Genomic DNA, 20,186 nt, shown 5'->3' with positions numbered 1-20,186 from the left:
ACAGCTACAGTATTCAATAACATTTACGATGTCACCAATGTGTTTCTTATCTGTTCTGCACAATAATTTGGACTTCAGTCAACCAATGACTAGCACATCCTCGCCATTTTTTCACAGTCCAGCCCGCAAAGCTCTGTGCTCTTCTCAGCATAAAACTTCCTCAGTGGAAATGTAGCCTGCAAGAGCAATACCAGGCAAGGGAAGGCCACGGTATGAATTAGCCCTCTTTAAAGCCACTGGTGGAATCACGGCTCCTGGTGAACAGGTCCTGGGGTCATTTGAACATCAGCTCGTACTGCTGCGTCCTCCAGCTGCGTTAGACTCAGAAAGCATGACAAAGGCTTGACGTATTATGCCTGGCCCTCTCCCACCTACCCACCGTTGAAAAAGTCTCCTAACGAGCTGTTAGGAGAGTGGATGGATGATCTGCGGGTGACATGCCAAGGTCACCCTGCCAGCAGTCAATGGCAGGACGTGCCTCCAGAGTCACAGGAGGTGTTACGGTAGCTTGTGCCCTTCATGTTGTGCGTACACCACCCATCAGTCAGGGAAGGAAAGAGGTCAGCAGTTTGGATCAGGGTCATTGCATAGTCCTAGGTCTCCGGTCATTGCACCTTCCCCTGGGCCTCCAGCTACGGTCAGATCTTCAGCAGCTGCAAATTAGCATAGCTGTACTGACGTGAGAACAAAGCCAAGGTAGAAGACATGAAAATATGGCTGGTAAAAGATCTCACAGGGGGAAAGGAAAATGCTTGCTGACTGTACTTGTATTACGCTTCCACGAGTTTAGAGGATTTTACCAAATAAGAGGATTGCGCACCCCATCATCCCACAAGGGCAGGAGAGCTGACAACCCTACATGCTTCCAGAGAGAAATTTTCATACGAAAAAGCTTTTAAAATGAGCATACAAGGGAAAGAAATGTTAGATCTGTAATATTTCAAACACAACAGGATGTACATTCATGTTAATGTATATGCAAATTAGATGCAGCCCTCAGGCTCTTGGCAAGTTGCCAGTGAGGCCCTTGAGGCTGCAAACTGTTGATTTAGCATATGAACCTAACTACTTACACTAAAATGCATGCATTAAAATAATATTGAAATAATGTATGTATCAGGGAGTTTTAAATAAGGTAAATATTGATACAAGGCTCTGGGTAGATCCCATGAACATTTGATTTACAGTTGGAAAATGATGTGGCTTGTTTTTTTTTTTTTCCTCTCTTTATGTGGAATACGTTGTCAATATAGTAAATGTGTAATAGTGAGGCCTTGGTCACATTATTTTTAAGGATAATTATGTCACAGTTAACAAGCTTGATTACATTCATCAAATAAGCCTCTTTCACTCCTTTCCTCTTCCCTTACATTAGCAATACTGGGAAAGCAGAGTTTGGTCTGAATAGTATCGTTTTATACTGGATAAATAAGAGTGAAACATGAAGACTTTGAGGTTAATTCTTCCCTCCCTGGTACTTTCCTTTCTCTGTGACTTAAATTAGGTTTGGGACAGAAAAGCTTAATTAAAAAATGTATCAAAAGCCTATCTTCCTGCATTAGTCCCATATAATCATGTATCAAGACCCATCAGGAAAAAAAAAAGTAGGGATCACATATCTCAGTAAATCTGAATGAATTAAAGAACATATGAACTGATCAGGTATTAATTATCTGATTCAATTTTTATTTTTTAAAATAAGTTAATTATTTGAGTTGATACGGGATCATTTCCAGGTTGTTGCTGAAGGGAGAAGAACATTTCATTATGCGTTATTCTCCAATATTATTATTATTCTCATGGTGGGCAGAGAGGAACCTCATGAAGTTCAACAAAGGCAAGTGCAGGGTCCTGCACCTGGGGAGGAATAACCCCATGCACCAGTACAGGTTGGGGGTTGACCTGCTGGAAAGCAGCTCTGCGGAGAAGGACCTGGGAGTGCTGGTGGACACCAAGTTAAGCATGAGGCAGCAATGTGCCCTTGTGGCCAAGAAGGCCAATGGTATCCTGGGGTGCATCAGGAAGAGTGTTGCCAGCAGGTCGAGGGAGGTGATTCTCCCCCTCTACTCAGCCCTGCTGAGGCCACATCTAGAGTACTGTGTCCAGTTCTGGGCTCCCCAGGACAAGAGGGATGTGGCACTACTGCAGCAAGTCCAGCGAAGGGCCACAAAGATGATTAGGGGACTGGAGCATCTCTCTTATGAGGAAAGGCTGAGAGAGCTGGGCCTGTTTAGCTTGGAGAAGAGAAGGCTGAGAGGAGATCTTATCAATGTGTACAAGTATCTGAAGGGAAGGTGTCGAGAGGATGGGACCAGACTCTTTTCAGTGGTGCCCAGTGACAGGACGCGAGGCAACGGGCACAAACTGAAACACAGACACTTCCATCTGAACATGAGGAAAAACTTTTTCACTGTGAGGGTGACAGAGCACTGGAACAGGTTGCCCCGAGAGGTGGTGGAGTCTCCTTCTCTGGAGATATTCAAAGCGTGCCTGGATGCAATCCTGTGCAATGTGCTCTAGGTGACCCTGCTTGAGCAGGGGGGTTGGACTAGATGATCTCCAGAGGTCCCTTCCAACCTCAGCGATTCTGTGATGCTGTGAAAGCGTATCCACTGCTTTTTGTTCTTACAATTTGGGAAAACAGGTGTTTATTGATGGTGATTTTTTTTTCAGAATATTGCTTGAACCTGATCATTCTCATTTGATATTTGATCTATTCTCGATTTGGCTCTGTGCCTCATGTGACCTAACAGATCCCTCTCCATGTCCCAGCTGTAAAGACCTGTAGACCTTAACCTATTGAAGAAGCACTAGAGGAAAAAGGTGGAAATACTAAGAACTGTGTGGCCAAACCTGGACACAGCCATAGTTTATGAATGGGTGAATTGCTCATTCGCTATCCTAGTAAATGACTGAGCAATGCTACAGCTCTTTTAACCATTTGTCCTCTTTCCTAGTCTAGACAGAAGGGATAATATTTCCTCCCGTATTGTTATATTTTTGCTGTTAAGTGATCATTAAACTATATCGATGCGCTACCTATTTACAATGCACTCAGAAAGAAAATCTTTACCTCCAAAATCAGATAGTCTGACAGACAAAACAAACGAATCAGGAGAAAACAAAAATCACAAGGGCACAGAATTATTATAGGACTACATGCGGTAATTTGGTTTAGGAGATGCCGCATGATGGAGTTCGTATATACTCATATACATATTCATGGGAGATAAACAAACAAACAAGCAACCTTTATCAGATGACTTCTGTTCATTTTGAAGTTCAAAACCCCAAGAAGCCTCCATGGTAAAGAGAGTTAACGCTGGTTAAGAAACTTAAAGGGTTAAAGGGTTACTGCACGGTAAACCGTATGGATTTATACACAGAGGTAATGCAGATGTTCCCTGCAGGACATGACATATAATTTCACACGTATGAAAACTCTGGAACTGTCTTCAGATATTACAGGTCTTCAGCTTATCTAATCAGATATCATGCCTCCAAACACGATCAGAAACCAATTTCCAAAGGTACAAAATGCACCACTATAGGTAGTCATGTGCTCCAAAGACAAGGACAACTTCTTCCTTACCTTTGAGTAAGCTGGGAGGCTCATTTGTGTGCTGAAGCATTATGATTTCTCCCCAGATAACATGTCTTTTGATTTGTTTTTTAGGACTTGCCTGTTCTGGGTGACTTTTTTTTCATTCAGATATGTATTCTCAGAAGGATAGTTGGGTCTTACCTAGTAAGAAGCTACCTTACCTAGTTAAGTTATATGAAGCAATATTAATATTCTCTTTCCTAAAGCATAAACACCTCTGCTAGCATGGTAAGGTATACTGCATATTAAAAAGCCATCCAAAATGTATCTAAAATTGACTAACAAAAAGGGAAGGGGGGGAAAAACACCTATTCAAAAGATAAGTATCCTTTTAGTATTTTCCTTTTCAATGAAATGAAGTTACAGGTACATGGAAATGGTGTTTTAAGACACAGAATCACTATCTGAGAGGGACTCTTAAATGACAGTATCAAATACTAAATAGGTGCTAAACATGATATTTTCTTAGTTAGTGAGCAATCAAAAAATAATTGTGTAGTGCTCGGTATGTTTCTAATATATCATAAATTCAGAATTTCAGGGATTTCTAAGCTGTGGAGACCAATCCTCACCAATACTTTTATACTGGATTTAGCTGATGCTGCTCAGGAGAGAGCTACCGTAAGCTGAGGGAGGTTTGCTTGGACCGCCTTTGCAAATGCTGCCTGGATGTCCCATGGAGAGAAAGACTTTGAGCAGAGCTGTGGCAAGACAGACATGGAAGCTGCTATGACCTAAAAACCAATCCAGTAATTTTTGGCCTAAGTGCTGGAAAAAAACCTAAATTCCACCTAAAACTAGAGACTCCTCTCCTTGGAGCAGCCAAGAAGGGGAAGGCATAGAGCTGGCTGATGGCAACCCCAGTCCTTGGGTCCCACCAAGTCGCATCCCATGCTGATCTGCTGGGGCACTGAGATCTGTCCCTGCAGCTCTGCTAGCATGGAGAGGAGGTTGCCTAACCGAGACCCCAGTACACACTCCTTAATAAATAATCTTGAAATCTGCTATTTGCACCATGCATCTGCGACTTTATTTGATGGTTTGCTAATTTAAAAACTGTGGTGTTTGGAAAATCTCTGCGGAGAGAACAAAAAAAATGCCTTCTCCTTGCTGCTTTTGTGTTTCTTGTTTTCACCAGAAACAGTTTTTTGTTCAGTTAAGTGCGCTGACAATAGAAATCTGTTATGCAAATGTTCGCCGTCCCTCCATGAAAGCAGCATTGTAAAATGAGGGTTTCGTGTATCAGCACTGTTGCATCTGATGTGAGAACCATTTTCTCGAGACCTGCTGCAGTCAATTACCCAAAGCGGATTGGTGATGGACTACAGCTTGCATCTGAATCCATCTTGTGAATGGGGAGGCAGGAGGAGAAAAAACTTAGTCATTTGGTGTTGTTTGTAAAAAACTTTCGACGCACAGAGCATTCGTTACCTAAATCATTAGCAAAGCAGCTATATGGAAACAGGGTTGAATTTTGCATTATGTCACAAATTTTCCCATTAAAAAAAGAAAGGAAAAAGCACAACTGCAGCAAATACAAGGAGAAATTTATTTCAAACACTGCTTTGTCTCTGCCTCCCATTTTCTAGCCCTTCAGTTGCCACCAGTTTCCTTAACATGGAAGGAAAGTTTCGCCTGGACTTTGAAGGAAGGAGCCTAGTTTTTTAAAGATTGCTGCAGATCTACATGATAAATGGCAAGATTATTGAGACAAGTCAAATCAGACGGCCAATAAGGCAGTCTGTAGTAAGACGTGGACGACGAGCTCTGAGCTGGGGTTAGCCGTCGAGTCACCAGCCCAGGAATGGATGGGGCAGGAGGCATAACCGATATATATGAACTGCTGAACTGAGCATGCACTGCCGATGCAAAAAATCACATTCTACCCCTCTTAATCTGCAAAGGACCTGGAGCTCCCAAGCAGGTAAATTTATATTTGCTGAAAAGTAATAACTAGGGTAGTTGGAAACCGTGAATTGGCCTCAGGAGGTCTTTAATGAAGAACTTAGCTACCAGTTGAAAGATCCAAAGAATTCAGTGGATTCCAAACAAAACACCTTACACTGAAAGTTTTAGAATTTATGCACATTCAACTGCAAATTAAAATCTGTTTTGCTCTTCTACGCTGGAAGTGTACTCAGAGAGGTTATTTCAGATAGGCAATGTCAAACGAGAGAATCGTTCAAAAGAGTGGTTGTACCTTTATGCCATGCCTACATAAGTGCTGATCTTAGCCAAGCATCCTCTCACGCCACATGTGACCTACAGCAGGAGGCTTTGCCTGACAAAATGCACTGAGTACCACAGAACCAAGAGCTCCAAAACTTTCCCCAAATAGGAAGAAATTAATTCATTAATGTTTCAATTAGAGGAGCATGTTAGACTGTAATTGCAAAATAATGCAAAGAAGTGCGAGGGAAAACACAAACTATAGGTGCCTATACACTGGTATAAGAATGGCTATAAACGCAGTTGTTGAGGACATATATAAAGGAAATTGTTTCACTGACGAAACACTTCTAAAAAGGCCATCTGCATCATTCAAATTATGTATCACTCATCAAGAATAATATCTTTAGTGCATTAGACTTTTTTCAGGGCAACCAAGAATTCGCTCATTAGACGTCTTCATCATCAGATTAGTGCTTTTTATCCAGCGAAAATTTTAGGAAAAAAGTGATTATTTTCCTAGTAAATCTTTTTTGTTTTAGTAATCAAAAGTAATCCCCTCTAGCAGACAGTGAACCTGGAAGCGCATTTGCCAGTCATTCCCAGAGGAGCTCCCATACCTTTATGGCCGTGGAGGCAATCTGGATGTGGTGGAGCCGGCGGAGGGTGCTGTCTCGGTCGATGAAGTAAGAGGCTGCCAACTGGTGCAAGGTCTCCAGGGTCACCGAAGAGCCGTTGGTGCTGGGATCGCTGCCTTCCGACCTCTTGCTCAGCTTCCGTTTGTCCACAAAAATTGTGAGTGACTCCTCTCCTGGGGGAAGAAACAGAAACGGCGGCATGCATCAGTGCCGCCCTCTGCAGCGCTCCTTTTGCCACGGATAAGGTGGCAAGGCAAACTTTCGATAGCTGTTGTCTAATGTGGAGAAACAGATAGCAACATAACGCTTGAGACGTCTCCCTAATGGCAGAAGGAGGTACCTTAATAGGCATTAAGCACATGGACAACAAATTCTTTCGTGGGTCTAGTGGTCAGCGCCTCCTACTAAAAGCACTTTTTTTTGTCTATATTAGTGTCTCTAAGAACTCAAAAGGAAAATTAGTATTTTTAGTATTCCTCTACTTTATTCTTTCCTGGGGTGCCTGCTATGAATAACAACAACATAATAGGACACATTTATGCCTAAAATGCGCTGATAAGTCTTCTCCACTTGCTCCTATTTGCCAACCACATATAGATGTTATGTATGTATTAAATGTAAATTTTGTGTAAAAATGTATTTGCATCCAAGATTGCTCAATATGTTCACTTTTTGGTATTTAATGTTAGCATGAAAGAAAATAAACCAATATAATACTTGAGACTTTTCCTTTTTTGTTCCTGTTAATTTCTTTCTTCTAAAACATGTATTTTTTAACCTCAGACATGTATTTTCTGACCTCAGAAAAACATAATACCTTGTTATAACCTTTATAATCAACTAACTCTCTTGTGCTTTTTAATCAATTCAGCAATGATAAGAATACTGAAACCTGATATAACAGATCACTTACACCAAATTTCTATCATTGAAAAGGATAAAAAATATGTAATAAGTATGTTAATCAGTATTCTTTAAAAAAAGGAAACATAAATAACACTTTCCCAACTTCCAAGACAGCATAGTTTTTCCAAAAGCAAAGAGAAGCTCCGGCACCTTAGGCTGAAGCTTTCTCACTTTCTTTTTCTTTCAAATGACATGGGGAAAAAAATCACTTAAATTTAGAAAATTTAATTCCCATTGGAATTGTTAAAAACAATGCAAAACAAAATCCTTTGGTCAACGCTGTTGGTTCTCGAGAACCATTCCAGTGTAGTCCCACTGACACCGTTAAATTTATAAGGATTTTTCCACACATTTATTTTTTGCTTCACAGATAAATTTTTTCAGGGCCGCCAAGAATTCATTCATTTAAAGATGTGTTCAGACAAGATTCTTCACTTCAGAAAGTGCAACAGAAAAGTTATCGAAATAGTATTTCAAGGCAACTTATATCCAAAATAGCTACTTTTTGCACTTTCTGAGGCTGCATTTGGTCGCTTGCCTTCTGTGAAGTTCACCTGCTCAGGAATCAAGGAGTAATATCATTAAATCTTTATTCTAGCTGCTGAACGGCTCTACCACAGGGCGTTTCCTCGTTCCTGGAAAGGAAGCTGCCCCGTTACGCTCTGACTTGCCGCTTGCACTCGTTTCATTGCTCACCCATCTGTTACAGTGGCATTTTGCCCATCTGAAGGCTGGGTTGCCAAGTTCAGACGGACTTATGTGCCAGCAGATATTGCTGCAGAGGGATAATATGTAGGATGAGCACATGACATCATCCTTAAAAGAAGACAACCTTGGTGGCGAGCAATGCTAAATTAAGGACGCCTGCCTCGGAGCGGGTGAGCACATCTGTTGCCATGTAATGATTACATGAGCAGCTCCCTCTGCTTGCAAAATTTGTTTGGGTCTGAAGAAAGAGGACTTGACTCATGCTAATCAGTGGACCTTGCAGTGTTTGACAATCCCTTGCAGATTCAGAGGAAAGCCAGGTCCTTCAGTCCTTCCACAAGCCAAATTCCCATTATCTGGGGACGCTGTTGTCTAACCCGCCAGGCTTGTGCAGCATGGTCATGTCTTCCTAGGAACGGACAGCTGCTGCCCAGGACAGCTGGCTATTTCGGTTGGAGTTTACCTCCGTGCTCTCCACTATATTTATGCTTCTCCTCCTGCATTTTCCTAAAGGGTGGGGGTTTTTTTTAGTTTTTTTTGGTGTGTGCATGTGTTCATCAAAGCAGGAATTATCTGAACTCCAAAGAACCAGGAATTAAAGCAGCTTCCATAAGTAACAGGATGTCCCCAGCCAGCTACCTAGGCATCATGCTGTAATAAGCGGGTGCAGATTTGCATTTTATTTAATTGCTGCCAAAACAGACTAGGTTCGCTTGGCAGGAGGGGCATAAGCCAGTGAGTCGTATTAGCCCAGACCTGTGCAGTGCATTTTGCCCCACTCCCCTGACGCGGGGCAGTGATGGGGTCTTGCAGCCAGGTGGGCACCCGTGCCGACCGTGGCGAATAAAGAGAGCTGGAAAAGCACAGCAAAATCAAATGGCTTGTCCCTTGATGGAAATTTGCCATCTGAAAGTTCAAGCACTGCCAGGGTTCAGGTATAGCTATGAAATAAAACCTGCCCTCTGGTGCTAGCTGATGTGAAGGATGTTTCCAAACTGCAGAGCCAGGGAGTGAGTCAAGATAAGATTCGGGGGCCGCGGACTCTGTGCAACTGCTTGTGACATTGCAAAGACGCAGCAATATCAGAGCCACTTGCAGGAGGCAAACTGGTGTCAGTGATTAGTTCAGGCAGCACAAAAAAGGCGCAAAATGTCACTAGGAAATTTTCCGTATATTTTTTTCCCTTTTTCAGGTGCGTGAGCTAATATATTTAGATTAAAGTGAGTTTTGCGAGCTTGATCATCCATCCACCGCAAATAGGTTATAATGAACTGCAAGATAAAAGAAAAACAGCACTCAGGCTTGGGGGAAATCTCTGGAAAGTAGGGGAAATTTTTCTTGAGACTCCTCGTGTTTTATTTGCCCATGCGCCCCAAACGTGCACACGCACACAGACCCGGTGTGAACCCTTAGCGCCTGTGTGACTGATCTCAGTTATGGGTAGGGATGGTAGGACTGCTTCCATCCAAACTGTATTTCACGAGAATTTGACCTGGATCCCCTCTGACTGTGATTCCCAAGGTTGAACGAGGGCACGCGGCCAGAGGGAGGGGGCCCTTTGGGGTGGATGAGAAGAAAGCTCTTTCTGCCCCAAAATCTCTGCCACTGTGCTTGGGTGGCATCTCAAACCAGTAGGTCCTAATTCATAGCTGGGATCCTCAGGCACTACGGTAAGACCAGGTGCAATCAGGTACAGTCCGAAAATATTTTCTTTTCAAAGGCTTCTTCCAGGTTCTGGAAGTATTTTATCTCTCAGAGCTGATTTAGCACTTGCTAGGAAAAGGGTTAAAGTAGATTAAAAAACCAGAAGCCTCCACCACAGCTTAGTACTCGGGCTTTACTGTTTTGTTGCAGCACCATAAGAAAAGGTTTTGGAAAGTAACATTTGTGACTCATATCTAATTTGTGGGAGACAGTATGAGTTTTAAATTAATTTAGAAAAAAATGAAACCCACGTCAAAAGAGACTCTTCTGTCACATTTGAAACAAGGATAAATCTTTTTTTTTTCTTTTACCTGTAACAGTCTGCAGCCGTGGAATTGGCTAAGAAAACATCTAAGCATGAGTCAAAAAATAAATGGGATTTACCAAACTATTCAAGATTATGAGTTTAAAGAACTGAGAAGGATTAATGACAGTGAATACTAAGAAAACACGATTATTCAGCATCAGATCCACACAGCTGTGCTTGCTGTGGTCTCTAAAAGCAGTATTTTCCCTCTGCTTCCCAAAATTCAGGAGCCAGTTTGCTTCACTTTCTCAGGGGTGAAAGAAATAGCACAAAACCCATGTTCCTGCTCGCAGAACAACGCCATATAGTCCAGTAATTGCCTCAAGAAATGAGCAGACTCGCTGTGCTGATGCTTCATCTCCATGTTGCTGCTGTCACTCACAGATATTCATCAGTGGGCAGGGCTCTGACATTCGCGCTATACATTGACCTTGGCGCAATATAGACTAATGTCCCTGCAAGCCCTGGCATTTGCAAGCCTCGAACTTAGCGTGTATATTTAGCTCTTTCCAAGGCTTATAAGAATGTATTTTCCAGCGTTTGCATTTGCAAATTAACCTTCTTGGCTGAGAAAAAATATTTTACGTGTTGTCTTTCAAAAAATGAAAGCACAAAACAAAGTGGGCGTATAGAAATTGACCTAGACACATAACCCATCTGTGGCCATTTAGCTCTAAGACTCTGTACAATGGTAAAAGAACGGCATTCAGAAATTGGAAATTAATGTTGTGTGCATTTTAAGAATATCTTCAGGAATTATTTAAATAAGAAATGCAAATAGCCATCGTTGGCATGGCAGAATTAGAATAATGCTGTAACAAATGTAACTAAATATAAATGTCTATTGAAGACATAAATAACTTTTGTTATACATAACAATACATATTTATCTGATTTAAATAGTTAATGCTATTTTCTGCCTCAGTTATTGAGAGGTGGCTTTCCTGTATCCACATCTTTGTAATGATGGAAGGATCACACATCTTGCTGCTTTGAATTTCCATCTGTGGACAGGGCTGTGACAGGAAAATGCAATGATCCAAGCAATTCCCATCACTTCCTGTCAGCCAGTAGGAAATGGTAATAAAAGGATGATACTCAAAGGAGGCTAAATCCAAGCATCACCCACAGCTTCCTTTTTAGAGCCCTGTATTCACATACATACATGTGTCTTTGACCTGTGAACTTCTCAAAAGTTTCTGATCAGGCAGAATACCTGAGTTACAACAGCTATGTCTCAACATAGCAAAAAAGTCTGAAACTATTTTATGCCTTTGTTATGCAAAATAGCTCAGCCCTGGTGGAAATTTTATTCATGTATGGATCATAGAATGTACCACTAGGGTTTCATCAGATCATTTTCCCAGACTTAAGCAGATGTTGGTGGAAGTGCACAGCTTCAAAAAGTATATAAGTTAACACTAGGCCAGATGTGGTATCATTTCTGTGGTCCGACCGAATAACAGTGCGTGTTTATTCCACACATAACATCTGTTTTAGGAGGATTTGAAATTTTTCTTCATTGAACACACAGGAGAGGAAAGAAATACAATATATATACACACATATACATACATACATACATACTATATATATATATTTTTTTTTTTTTTTCTCCTTATCATCCATAATATTAAAAGCTGGCAATTTAAATATCTTTGAAGAGTTTGCAGGTCCAACAGTAAATTTTTAAGTTCCTTTCTCACATCAGTCATTTCGGTCCGGATTCTCCCTCCCTTATTTGCAAATAAGTTTGCATCTTACCTTGCAAGAAATTTCATAGGGAGCAAAGGTCATACCTGCACTTGGTGTAAACAATCATAAATCCCTCAGAATTCATCGAGATCCACCCATTTCTGCAAGCTGAGAATTTCTCCCATCATTTATACAGGCAGAGTAACATACCACTCAAGAGGAATATCAGCAGGAAGGAAAGTCTGACTGTCTTTATCCAATGTGCGGAATAGTAAAGGTGCAAATATCGAACACAACTGCAGAACTGCAGTGCGTGGAAAGGAGAATGATGACAAATTGGGATTGAGCTCCATGTCCATTAAGACTGCCTGCGGTAAAGACAAAACTACCTTTTCTTCTTTCGGCTCTCGAAGCCTGCAACACTGTCTAGGAAATATGTCAAGGAAGCTAATGATGCTCTGGTAGTGAGCGCATTGAACAATGATGACTGACGATGACAGCCAAATAAATACATCTCAAACGTTTGAGATGACCAGTTGGCCAATTGCCATCTGTTTGCTCGAATTTCGTCACAAGCCTCCTGAAAACCTCCTGAAAACCCACTTACTCAAAACTGTTGCTATGTTATTTGTACGCTCCACTATCTTCATCTTGCAAAGCGCCAGAGTCAGGCTCACATTGCCAAAATGCCAGGAGCAAGGGCCTATCATTTAACCATATGTTTGCTAGCTATTTTATTAACTAATATGCTGTATTAGCTAATACGTTTATTATTAACTACATCGCCTAATATGTTTGTTAGTAATCTCCTCATCACCAGGTTTGCTAAGCAGCCTTGTCATCTATATGTGAGAACTGCATTAAAACGAAGGCTTTTAAAGTGGGGTCTGTTAAAATTTTCATCCATTTACATCTGGTCAGGAGCGATGCCTTAAGCTTCACAATAACTTCCAGTTCTGCAGCACACACTGCAACATACTGCTTGCTGTACACCACTGTGGTTTACGGCAGCTAATTATCTTGTATATTATTTCGAAATCTGGACTTTCATTTCATCCTGGAGTGGGCAAGAAAAAAGCACAAGTACAAATGCAGAAGAAAGGAAAATAAGTAGTACTGCACATTGCCTTTCATTCAGAGGAGAACCTTGGCTTTTGGGGACTGCTAGTTGAAAGCCTGTGGAGAATTTAGAAATACATTTCATAGAATCATAAAATAATTTAGGTTGGAAGGGACTTCCAGAGGTCATCTCATCCAATGCCCAGCTGAAAGCAGGTCTAATTAGATCAGGCTGCTCAGGGCTGCGTTCAGTCGAGTCCTGAACACTCATCCTCGAGGAGGGGGGGAGTCGTCTTCACCTTTTAATGAAGGCCCAGCCCCACTCAGCTTCCCCGTTCGGGCACAAAGTGAAACGCAGGCTTGGCACCGCAGGCGGTCAACGCAGAAGTGGAAGAGGTTATTCCTGTGCACGGGCAAGCGCGCTCCTCAGTGACCCCATCGCTCAGCACCGCCTCGTGCTGTGCAAACGCTGGCTTGCACAGTGTCTTTCGATCCAGCAACCCGAAGCTGCTCACTATGGACCTGCTTGACTTTGCTTACAGCCACTTGCGGACAAAACTTCGGTAAGAAATAGAAGCAACGAGAAACGTCGTTTTCCATGCTATCTTGTAGCAACGTGAAAAATTGTGCAACTTCCCTAAGTTCGCATTTTAGAATGCCCTTGAGGAGAATATTTTTCTGGTTCTGAATAAAGACTTGGGAACATTTTACGGATAACCATGTGCAAGAGTTCCCTTTATGGTCAAAAAGGGATATTCATGAAAGCCAAATGGCCACAGAGGTACACAAATCTTACCACAAGGTCGTTCATTTGCCAAGCTTTCCTTTATGCCCATGAATACAGATGATTGGGGATTCATTATATAAAAGAAATATACACACTCAGTTTTGCTCTTCTGCTTTTAACAAACTACATGAGCAAGACAGCTTTCAGATGAAAACCAGTCACAATTAAAGGAAAGGTATGAATGCATTACTGAAAGAAAAAATCTAATTACATGTTAATAAAGTGTGGACAAGGTGTCTCTGGGAACTGCCATTCAGCCTAGCCCAAAAATGAAAACTGACACAAGCATACAGGGAAGTATAGGGACATCAGCAACCCCATGAAAGCATTCCTAGAAATTACCAATTTCCTGTAATTATTTTAACCAATCCAATTTTTTCAAAGATATTCAGCACCAATCCAAAGACAATGGAAGGCAGAAGGTATACCTGAAATCTTGCCTAAAAATTGAGGCTAAGGACCTAAATCGAAACCCACCAAAGTCATTACAAAAACTCCCTTTGCTTTCTTTAAGCTTTGATAGAGCCAAAAAGGTCAACATTGCCTGCCTATAAGCAGGAAATTTTTGCAAGTGTGTGGCACCTCTGGCATTTCAGGGCCTTGGTGAGGGGATATTAACAGGGATGAGGGAAGGGTACCGTACCCACGTTTCCCTCCAGCAAATCTCATGCTCAGAGAGATTTTTAACGTTTAAGATAGAATTTTCCCGTGTCTTCAAAAGAACTAGCCTTAAGTTTTCGTTCTCACTCAGGGCCAGTCCATGCGTCACTGGTGCTTAACACTTGTGAAAGAGCACAGAGGTGTGCTAGGGCATTTCCCTTGAATTTCATCCAATTCCAGCTCCAAAATGGATTTCAGATTATGGATTTTAGTACTGAAAGATACGTTAGGCAATAATTAACAAATAACTGAATGAGATTTTTACCATAATCCTTGCAATGGGATCTATGTTGGAGCCAAATCTTTAAACATTATGCCTAATAACTTATTAAATATTTTCTTTCTCTCCCGCAGCCAGGTTTACTGTTCAGCTGTGCTGAGTGCTGCACACACAAGAAAAGATACTGTTACAAAAAAAGTGGACTTTTTTCTATGGAAGAAACATACTGAGCAATTAAAGAAATTCTGTGAATTTTATTCCAAATTGCTGGTCAGCACAGGTAACTTATGCTTAAAATTTTCATGGCCATGGATTTGCTGTGGGAGTGCTATTTCCCCAAATAACGATAGAAAATAATGTATTGTTGTTTGAAATAACTCCAGTAACAGAAATTCCCGTTGCTTCTAGAATGGTCTTCTCTGAAAAGGAGTTGCTGTGAGCCACTTCAGCTGTTACAGAACTCATATATTGGCCAAAAGAGAAAAGGAAGGCTGTCATTTCCTTAATATATGGTTAGAATTCAGTTATGAAATATATTAAAGAAAACCATTCCTCAGGTGAATAAAGCCTTTTGACAGGATTGTCCTGCTGGAAGGATACTCAATCACTAGAATTATCTTTAATATAATGGCCCACTGAGGGATAAAACTGCATTTCTAAAATGTCAGTTCATTTTGCGGTGCCTAGATGGGCAATCGCATGCACTAATTATCTTTCAGTCCGAGCAATTTATGCTCTCTCTTGAACATTAGGCCTTTCCACCGGATTTTTTCAATCCGTTTTGTAACCGGATCCCAATTACACACCAGGCTACCCTTTCCAAATTGGTCTGCAGGGACTTGGAAATGTAGCTGCCGTTAAGTTGGTAGGAACCACGCAGCAAAGTCTCACCATGTCATTTTTGAACTTTTAGTCCTGCTGGTTAACTGGGGGCTAATCCTAAAAAAAAGAGGGCTGACAATATTGAGACTTCCCAGCAGTCGGAGTAATTTAAGTACGGCTCCTAGCTGAAAAGATTTCCCAGGAATAATTGTTACTGCTTTTGTTGCTTCATCTTTGTGGTGCTGTGCTGGACCCAAGGGGGAGGATCATCCATACTAGGAACTCAGGCAGAGCAGTGGGGTTCCTCAACCTTTTTTACCCCTAAAATTGTTTGGGCAGAACCAAGAAAGCAAAGTTTAGCAGGAAAAAGGACGTGAAGCTTGTAGACAAAATCTACATGTGGCTTGCAAGGTTCAGCCCTGGGATAGGAGCTCCGCTTAGCTGCTTGGAGGACAGGACCTGGGGACACCACAGCTTTACAGCGAAATCAGTCGTGACCAGTGCTTTCACTTCAGTCATGCACAACATTTCCGCATGTTAAGCCTACCTCCCAAGGTAGCTGACAGTAGGAAGTGCGTCCCATATTTCTTGATAAGGTTTTCTGTGATCTGCTGAAGCGTCGGGCGGCGTCCTAGGAGCCTGATGTTACGGAAGAATTCAGGGGCAAGTGGCAGCGGTGAGCCAAGGAAATTTCTTCTTTCAACCGCAAGGTTGTTTACTTTCCAGCGGCCAAACTCTCTGCAAAGCAAAGCAATTCTCATTCAGAAATACGTCATTCAGACAAGTGCCTTCATTTGCAAACTATGCTGCTCTGCTGACTAGCTGGGGGCGATGTATTACAACGAGCCTTGACAGTGATACTCTGTCATGTGCTGTATGCATAGGACAAGCAACAAGTGTTATTTATTAGAAGTGGAGGGAATACTCCATAACAAAATCGCTGCCTGGAAAAAAAAAATAAATAAAAAATAAGCCACTTAGGGTGCTGCTGTCCCTGTTGTTTCTGATTAGCCTCTGCTGTGACTATAGCCCTAGAAGAACCAGATTTGCTAAGCCCTGAAAGTAAATTAGGAAGAACACAGACTTTTGGAACAAATGCAACAGGTGTTTGCATTAGCATCTTGTAAGGCAAACTTTGAAAATCTTTTAAGAAATGGACCATGTTGCTTGCTTTTTTCTTGATAAGCCACTTAAGTACCTAGCTGCCTCATCTGAAAATTTAGATATACATGATCATGCCACATTTTGCCCTGCTTCCAAAGTTTTCTGTACTTTTGGCTCCTTTTTGAAGAGTTATGCAGAGGGTGGATCTGATTCCTACAAGCAGATGACTCTTTTCTACTGTAGGAGGGACATAAATGAATTCAAAGATGCGTTCCCTTCCCCTCTCCAAAATAAATCAATGACAGCAAGGAAAGCAAACAAGTCAATTACACAGTAATAAACACATCTTTTATTCATTTACTTGCCAATTAAGATAGCAGATAGAGTTATTAGCAGAAGGACTCATTGTCCTCAAAATCTAGTTGAGACGCTTCTTTTGCTGCTCAGCATCTGCAGTAACTTTGCTTTTGCAAGGCAGTCTGAGCACTGGGAAATTAAGTCCAAGGCAACCTGTGGACCTGTTCAGCTACTGCTTTGTGGAGTCATTTGTAAAGCCATGTCAATTAAGATTTGCCCTCAGATAAGACTGTAGGAAAGCAAATAGCTTAGAGAGCTTTAAAGATCCTACTGAAGGTCCCAGCTAAATATAGCACAGCGTTCACTTACAGAATTGACACAAAAGACAAAAATCAAGGATGCAGCAAGCAAATAACACTTGAGGGATAGCTGAAGCAAAGCAGGTTTTTTTCAATAATTTTAAGTTCAAATCCATAAGGAGAACCCAACTGAATAAATTTTGGATAGCTCTTCTACTTTCCAATGTCGTCCTGATTCGCTGGCATTTCCAAACCGCCTTGCCCCCAGGCTGTCTTAGACTTGCAGGGGATAATTTGGTGCAGGTCTTACAAACTACCCTCCCTCTCAGATGTATTCTTGCAGATGCCATCTTTTCTCAGGAAAAAAAGTGCAAGAACTACGGTAGAAAAAGGTTTTGTGTTACTTATCTGGTGTTTAATGCAATTTGCCGGTCAAGAGCATGGGACCAACCAGATCCCCACAGTTTCTTAAGGTCCCTGCACATCCTCAGTGCTCCTGAACTGGCCTTTGGAGATTGCTATTTCATGGGAGTTTTGGCAGTCTTTTAGACTTATTTATCAGTTTTTAAGGACTTCATCTAAAAAATTTACTTTTCTTTTAAGAACCTATAAAACTGGTAACCTTTTCCTTCAAAATTTATTGGAAGTACTGAACATTAGTAGAAAGTGATGAGTAAAATGAAACAAACATTCTTCCTCTGTGAAATGAGAAAAGGTATTGATTAGGCACATTGACCAGATTAATACAGGCACTTAATACAGTGAATTTCCCTGCCCTGTCCTTTCTGCCACTGTACTTTTAAAATGAATGAAAGAGAAATATGAAAAATATTTTTAATTTACATTCTGTGCTTTCTTGGCATATTTGAGTTTTTGTTTTCATTTTAATACATAAGAAAATATACCTTGATTACAGTATCTGACCAGACCACCAAGATAAAGTCACTCTGATGGCAAGATAAGAATGCAAACTCTATAATGTAAATGATTCATATAAAATATATTCTATACCTTCATGGACTCTTTTCTTCTCAACTTGCTATGTGACTAATTGTCCATATCAAAGCTGAGGTTCAAACACAAGGATAATAATAGAAAAGTTGAAATTCTGATAAAAGCTAATTTTCTACAGCCTTCGTTAGGTTTTTTTTTGTCAGAGCTCTTTAGGACAGAAGAGACCACCGTGACCCATTCATCTATCCTCTTTTTAATGCAGACAGTACAATAGCACCAAATGGCTCTTTCATCTATGTCAGCAAGTTTGGGACTGAAGAAGAAAATGTCTCCGAGAAAAATATCCCAGCTTGATTTAAAAACTGAAGAATTCACAGCATTTCTCAGTAATCTCCTGCAGTATTTAACTGCTTTCTGTGCTAAGAGAGTGCATTTTATTTTCAGTTTGAACACTGCCAACTTCAGTTTCCAATTCTTGCAGCTTTTCATGCGCATGTCAGGCAGATTAAAAGTTCCTCTAAGTATTAGGTAATTTCTGTGTAAATAATTACAATCTTTGAGTGAGTGACCCCTTAAACTTAGAGTAACTAAACTGATTGTCTTCTTTCACGCTTCTTTGTGAACTGTGGTTTTAGATAATAAGACATTCCAATAACTCTTCTCCAAGAGATATCCAATAATTTTTTTGAAGTGTAACACCAGAATTTGTGGTCTCCATCCATAATACCAAATTCAGCTCCTCCTGTTCTATTAGAAGTTCTCTGTTTACTGAAAACAGGGACGGACTTATTCTACCATTATAAGAAATGTCTTTGGTTTATTTGATCAGACCTGAGTTAGAGGACCTTTCTGCCACAGTTTCTGCGACGGAAGGATAATTGTGCCATACTTTTTGCTCTTTTAGAGAGGGGAAGTAGGATAATGCTTTTAAGAAAGTCTTGGGGTGTTCTTTTTGGATTTGGAGCATGTAAATGGAAATAATTATTAGCACAGCAGGTAATCACCCTTTGAAATTCACTGCTATGGAAAATGATGGTGTGGAATATGGGAGCTGAATTTTAAAAAGGACTACACAATTTTGTAACTGTGACAGACTGAGCTGAAGCTTTTAAGGGCCTTGGTAATCGACTCTACTCTTTTTCTGACGCCTTTCTTAAACCACGTGTTTTGGAGCATTGAGAGATTAAGACCTAAAGCCTCTGGGGGAGATGAGGGGAAGCTTCATTTCTGCAGAAAAAAGAGGGATATGGGACAATATAGAGTAAGCTGCACGCTACAAGGAGAGCTGATACCTAGCTGTGGATAAGCAAGAAGTGACCAGCAGCTTCTCCAGCAGGAAACTCGAGGAAAGACATCTGATTTTGGAAAGAAGATGGGCCGGTGACAACAAGCTGTGAGAGCAAGGAAGCCTGAGCTGGAGTTCAGGGCTGGGTAGCGTTTTCTTCACGCTATTTCTAGCAGGTTGAGCGAGGAGGCTTTCACAAATGCTTCCTGGATATTTGAAAGGCACGAGTAACTGCTGTCTTGAAATTATAAGTAATTTCTCTTATTAAAAAAAAGGTAAAGTACAATCATATCCTTATGTTCCTTTTACATGTCCTATATATATATAGATATATGCATATCTATCTATATATGCATATATCTATATATATATACAAATTCCATTTCTTCTCTTGATATCACCTTGCGAACAACAGTATATTTTCTCCTCTTCCATTCTCCCCTCTCTCATTGCACAGTGAAGCCAAACTGTTTTTTACTTATCTGTTTCTCTTGCAGCCCTTCTCCCTAATACAAACTTGCCAGCCCCCAAACGATTTTTTTGTACCAAATATGCATTATTCTCCTTTAGAAATCATGCTCCTGTCTACTGCCAATGGCAGCCTAGCAGGTCTGACAGAGTTAATGATCTTCTTAGCAAGGAAAATACGGCGATCCAAAGTCGCTGGAGGACCATTCATCAGGAGAACGCCTCCCACAGAACAGCATAGCATCAGCGCTGGCTGCTGGTCAAGAAAACCAATTATGCCCTGAATACAAACACTGGAGGTATTAGAAGCTTATTCTTTCCTCCTCTTCCTCTTCTTCCCTTGTTTAAGAGCCAGGACCAGCAGCTACCACAGCGCTATCAAGAAGCTAAGATTTAGTAGCAGGTGGTGCCCCCTACATTGCCCATCTACTTCCAGTCCAAACAATATGTTAGCCACTGGAAAGAGTTTCTGGGTGCTCATGGCCAAGGCTGTTGTTGAG

General features: G+C 41.1%; 1 protein-coding gene across 1 annotated transcript in view; it reads right to left on the bottom strand.

The window, feature by feature from the left end:
- Positions 1 to 20,186, bottom strand: part of BRINP3 (BMP/retinoic acid inducible neural specific 3) — a 191,635-nt gene that overhangs the window by 76,562 nt on the left and 94,887 nt on the right. Inside the window, exons 2-3 of the mRNA XM_013960174.2 lie at positions 15,827 to 16,017; positions 6,394 to 6,584 (exon numbers count right to left, since the gene is read on the bottom strand). Of these exons, the coding sequence (XP_013815628.1) occupies positions 6,394 to 6,584; positions 15,827 to 16,017 (382 nt within the window). The remainder of the gene's footprint in view (positions 1 to 6,393; positions 6,585 to 15,826; positions 16,018 to 20,186) is intronic.

This window comes from Apteryx mantelli, chromosome 8 (genome assembly GCF_036417845.1).
Source record: "Apteryx mantelli isolate bAptMan1 chromosome 8, bAptMan1.hap1, whole genome shotgun sequence".
NCBI lineage: Eukaryota > Metazoa > Chordata > Aves > Apterygiformes > Apterygidae > Apteryx > Apteryx mantelli.
Note: the sequence above shows the minus strand (reverse complement) of the source record. Positions and strands in the feature narration are given on the sequence as shown.